A 6000-nucleotide genomic window follows, 5' to 3' on the forward strand; every position below is an offset into this window, starting at 1 on the left:
CAATAAAGCAACTACTTTTAGAATGGAGTTTGGTTGAACAGCCTGTCAAATTGAAAGACCAGCAAGAGCAAAGGGGGGTTCAAACATTTATAATTCACATAGACTTTGCAGACTTGCCCTCTAATAATGATCTTTCTAAGAAGCTTAATGTAGAAAGTGGGGCCAACACCAACCTGTTTTCTACTCTACACTCAGAAAAAAAATGAGAGATAACAGAACTACATTAACTGAACATTTAATAAGGCAGGTCAGGGTAGTCCACTCTGATGGAGGCGGACTGAAAGGACACAAATCAACCCTCATTTTTTTTTTTTCCCAACGTCACGATGCTGATCGTAAATCGACAACAACATAACATGATTGCTTGCCTGATTGGCAAAAGGATTTTGGTGCCTAATAGCTCAAAAACAATAAGATTTTCATATTTTATGCAATTAAATTGGCAAAAACCTTAGAATTTTCTACCAGTCAAGTTTCACAAACAATTAAACAAAACATTTCAATAATATATTTACATGGCAGCCATTTTCCTCTGAAATCGCGCTCAGGATGGGAAGCTCAAATGCGGTTTAGAGAGCTGAAGTCACACCCCTTCCAATGGACCACCTTGGGACCTTATTTGTTTTTCTTTAGAAATATGTTTGCTGGTGAATGGCGAGGGACAAATAATCTTTTGATTCCACTTGGACTGTATACATATGGTGATTATGAATTAAAAAAAACAATTTGAGAAGGTTGCAGCTGTCATAAAACGAATGAAATATGAGACTGAAAATACGTGGTTGTAACGACTACTCACCCAACAGTCGGGTTAGTGACGTTGTCACATTGGATGGTCACCAAAACCCATAACTTAAACATTGTAAAGCTGGTACCCTACATTAGCTTGCAGGCAGAACTGATGAACTGCCCTTTCACATAACTGCAGCTGTCAATGTGGCCATTTTTATGTCATCTTTTCATACTCATTCTGTGCTGAGGCTGGTGTTGATGTATTTGAGCGAGAAGATGTAGTGGTTTCACACAAAACTAGAGGATATTTTTTTTATCTTCATGACAAACTTGGGCTCTCTATTGTTGTGTTGCAGGTTGGAAGTCCGGTAAACATATGAAATCTGCCAAATCGTCATCATATGATTATGAACTGAAAAGGGCATAGGCAATGACTAAAATTACCGTTTGATAGTGTTACATGATACAATAGGAAAGGCGAAAATATATTCTGAAGTATCAACACATGTCTTGGACACATTTTTTTCAGCCTGGATGTGAAATACACTGGATATAATCCAACAGTAATGCAGCTTGGAGATGGTTAATTGCCAAGGTTAGCCAATGGGTTATCAAATATTCTATTTTATCTCGAAGTATGGCCCGATGTCCCTCCAGTTTTTCAATGTCTACCATCTTTTCAGTTGCTGACCAAAGCGCTAAAATGTACATTTACATATTTTTTATTTTTTACATATATTAACACATTTACATATACATTTGAAAAATGTAACACAAATGTCTCTTTCCAGAAATGACGAACCTGGTACTCAAGATAATCTGCATACCTTGTTGTGAGCAGTTTCATGTTTCATGTTGGAACTATTTCATGTGCCCCCGCAAGTGTACTTCAAGGTCAGTTAGAAAAGTCTCAGCTGTGGTCCATTTATTAGTGATGACAATCTGTCAGATGCCCTACATTTATAGGACTTACACCCTGGAACACAGCAGCATGACATAACTCCAGCATTTCAGCTTCCTATCCTTTAGAGTGATGTTAGAAGAAAACAGTCTACTGAGGTTGGTCTTTTGCTTATCGGAGTTCTGCTTATGTGTCATCATGTGACAAATTAACCAGTGCATTGTTATAAATCTGCTACAGATTGATTTACAGTGCTGTTTTAATTTTTTGCATTTAAAATGAGGGTGATTTTTCGAATGACCATTCACTAAGGTGTGACGCAGTTTAAAAAACAGGACATGACCTGGCAGGGAAACTCCACAACATTGTTCCAACTGGTTCTACTGGAATCACCATCCTAATCAAATAAGAATGTACAAACTCACACTTCCTGGCAACAAAAGCTCGGACATGGCCTTAAGTATGTATAAAAATAGCTACAAAACAGAGAGAAAGTACAAGAAAAATTCACAAACAAACTCTAAACAAACTTTTGTGGACTTTAAGAACAATAAGTGAAATCTGACAGATTTCTACAGAACTATACAATTTTCAGCATGTTGAAAATGATGAAAACCTTTGTATTTCACTTCTTGTCCTGCAAGTTAGATGCTTCACATTGGGTGAACCCATGTTAAACATGTCAAAAAAGTTATATTCTGATGTTATTGGGGCATCTGTACTAATCAGTCTGACTCAGGATGTTTGATGGGCAGAAATGATAAAAATAAAAGGGCTCCCGGCTGTATGCAGTGGGGCACCAGAGTGCAGAAAGTCCTGATATATTAAGCTAATAGAGGGCACGTCACCATGTTTTGTCACCCTTTAACATGTTTGATCTACCATAGGGGGCATCCAAGAGAACATTTTTGCAGCTTTTTTCAAAAATTCGGCCACCAGGCGAGGTCACAATAGGAAAAAGTCAATTACAAGATCATGCTACATGCAACAGAATTTAATACTGTACAGATTAAACATTTCTCCAACTTATAAAGGTATGCAGAAATAAAAATCATATGTTCATTTTTGTTTACATAATAATACAGAAGAGGAACAGTGACAAACTCAGGTGACCTTATTCACATGGAAGCCATTTGCCTATAACATCACCTTTAGGGTGGGAAACTTGAATACCGGGATAATGTTAGGCTGTTGTATTTCAAGTCACAAGTCATATAAACATAGGCAATCTGACAAATTGATGTCATTTTACAGCTTCCCAATTTATCAACAACTGAAAGTATGATGGATTGTAAAAATCTGAAGGCACTTCTGGAGCTAACCTGGTACCAAACCTGTTTACCGTGAGATATGGTCCGATGTCCCTCCGGATTAAACTATCCATTAGCTTTACAGTTGTTAATTAATCAGGAAGCGGTGAAATTACAAGAATTTCTCTATGTTTCTATGCACCTGAGAACCCAGCAGTACACATTTGAGCGTCCTGTCCTGAATGTGATGTCTGAGACAAGTAGCCGCCGTGTGAATATGGTCTACCTGTACGATCCTTCAGTCAGCATTCCTCAGAATATGTGTGATTTTGATTAAGCGCAACACATCAATGCTTTGTTTCCTTCAACACTTCAGATGTGCAAAATGCTTCAATTAAAGCTCCTTCATTTGATACATGAAAAGTATGGGCTCTGACATGTGCATGTTGAGTTGATCCTGTGTTTTACTGCATCACCCAAGGTCCCAAAAAGAGTTTATCTTTAGCACTCACCAGTAATTTGTTTTTTTTAAATAATTACTAATAAATCCCAAAAGTGATATAATACGATCCAGTACACATGTTGCACTAACCAGGAAACATCATTCAGTCATTCATTCTGTGCTGCTGCTGTTGCCTTGATTCATGTAGATTGCCCCCCAGTGAGCAGCCAGTGAGGTTATCCCGTTGCCATTGAACCGGCCACTCAGCAGTCTGAGCTCTGAGTCCGCGTGGTTTGCGTACATGTTAAAGGATGTCTGTAACACAACATGAGCAGTTAATACATGACCATGAGTATAACCATCGATAAGTGAAACAAACAGACAGGGTAGAAGGTAAAGACCTGTGTTGGCTGTCCAACGACAAGAGAGCGCCCTCTGGAGGTCACAAAGATCACCTGATAGATGTAGTTGGAGGGGTGGAATTTGCCAGAGACCTGAGACAGACAGTGTGTGCACATCAACACAGTTGTTAGTGTGTTTCATCTTCAGTAAATAAACACATGTATTCATGCAAAATGATGGGTGAATATAGTTTGATGCAAATAACAGTGTAACTAATTTAAAAAGAAAACTGCTTGTACAACTTTTATTTCCTCAACCTGTATTAAAAACTGTTTGTAAATGTATATCAATTAAATAAATATTACATTATAAAAGTACAGAATAAAAGTTGATAAATCCAAGAAAGATTGTAACAATGGAAGTTTCTTTTCTGAGGCACAGTGTTTTTATCATAATTTACCATACCAAATTATATTTTAATATCAGTGAAGTCGCTCACCTGAACAACGGCCTCATTGTCAAAGAGAATCAGCTCATGCGCTTTGTGATAAACACGACCAACCCTTGCAGACCAAATGTGTTCATAGCGCAGCTGGATGCTGCAAGACACAGGAGAGAGGAAACTGTTAAACACCAAAGACAACAACAAGACGTGAAGGCACTAAAGGTAGAAGGATATGTGACTGACCCAGTGATGTAAGCGTTGGGAATCTCCCAAACCCTGATCGCTGTAATCCTTCCCATTCCCTCTGTGGCGAAGGACGTGCCACTACCACCTCCAACAGCAACGGAGTAGGAGTTGGGCACCATGGCAGCTAGAGGGGTCAAAACATTTTTTTTTATGTGATGGTCAAGAGGGAGCTACTGCTTCTCGACTTCACCATGCATGTAAAAAGATCTTGTTCAAAGCCTGATGTTTGTGTTTAAAAGTATAAAATATATAATTGGTGTCAAAAGGTCTCAGTCAGTTGAGTCAGTTTCTTACGTGCTGCGACGGAGCTGGTGCAGAGCACAGCGAAGATCAGGAAGAAAAACATTCTGATGCGTGAGGGAGTCCAGAGACAACACTGGAATCTGAAACCAATTCATTAAACATCATTAACATCATCATCATAATTATCAGCAGCTCTATGAATTTATTTAGACAAGGTGGCTTTTAAAAGCAGTTACTCAGCAATCTGACATAAAATCTGTGTAAATACTAATAAAATCATCAGAATTTAATTAATCAGCGCCTACAGCCACACTGACTTTGTTTAAAGCTGCAGCTACAGGTGCTTAAACTCACCTGCCGTCAGGAGCTCCTGGAGCCAGCTAGAGTCCTGAGCAGAGGGTGAGCTGACACCGTGACTGTGGCCCTTAAGTAGCAACAACTCTCTTCCACATCACACCCATCAGAACATTCCTTCTTGAATTCCGCTGATGATAACTGATCATCAGTGATAACTGAACAGTAACACACCTATAATTATGTATCTCTCAGGTGTGTGCTTCAGGGAATCTAGAGTTGGACAAAGAATAAACATAAACAAAATCAAAGCTTCATTAAGTACAGGAACATGTATAACACTGTGCCTACAGAAAAGGCAGTCATATCTACAACTGATATGACTGACTCATCAAGACTCAGCAACTCACACAAAAACAATCTATGGATAAATAGCCAGCCAGGTAAAAGCAATTATGTGTGTTTTTAGTTTAATGTCGAACGGCCCCTTTAAAGCCAGTTATCCCCGCAAAAATACATGAGAGCAGACATATGTGGGTACGGTGTGAAAGTACCATGGCCAAACTGAAACTAACTAGTAGCCCCATGAAAGCTGCTGTGTTGCATTTTATACTCCGACCACTAAAAAAGCACCACATTCACTCTACTTCCCCACAGAATGAAGGACAGAAAAAGAAGAGATCTGCAGCATCAGGCCAGTACGCAGGAAGCACGGCCCGACATCCCTCCAGTTTTCAATATCTGTCATCTCTTCAGTTGCCTATCAATCAGGAAGTGTTATCGACCTGTCAGATTCCCTACACTTATATAACTTACAACCTTTCAAAATAAGGTTGAGCGTGATATTTTAAATGGCCATTCGTGTTTGTCCCTCATGTCATGTCATTTAAATCGATCCAAATGCCCTTCATTCATCTCTGTTTTTCAAAGCAGTGTGTAATCTTCAAATAATAGAATCCAGTCAACTCTCTCCAGAGTTTAAAAACCTTTAAAAACACACAACACACATGGCGTCCTTCATGAACTAGTGAAACCAAGAAATGAGGAAAATTCCACAACACTGCTCTAACTGGTTCTACCGGAACCACCCTCCTAATTAAACAAG

At 39.0% G+C, this 6000-nt stretch overlaps 1 protein-coding gene across 1 annotated transcript; it reads right to left on the reverse strand.

Annotated features, from left to right (window-relative positions):
• Nucleotides 1-2611: 2611 nt before the first annotated feature.
• Nucleotides 2612-5097, reverse strand: LOC115566757 (zymogen granule membrane protein 16-like). Its single transcript, XM_030392732.1, has 6 exons — nucleotides 4956-5097; nucleotides 4653-4741; nucleotides 4356-4482; nucleotides 4167-4266; nucleotides 3727-3819; nucleotides 2612-3640 (listed from the first exon to the last, which is right to left on the reverse strand). Exons 2-6 carry the CDS (start codon nucleotides 4702-4704, stop codon nucleotides 3497-3499), a joined length of 516 nt encoding a protein of 171 aa, XP_030248592.1. The 5' UTR covers nucleotides 4705-4741; nucleotides 4956-5097; the 3' UTR covers nucleotides 2612-3496.
• Nucleotides 5098-6000: the final 903 nt, after the last annotated feature.

This window comes from Sparus aurata, chromosome 17 (genome assembly GCF_900880675.1).
Source record: "Sparus aurata chromosome 17, fSpaAur1.1, whole genome shotgun sequence".
In the NCBI taxonomy this organism is placed as follows: Eukaryota; Metazoa; Chordata; class Actinopteri; order Spariformes; family Sparidae; genus Sparus; species Sparus aurata.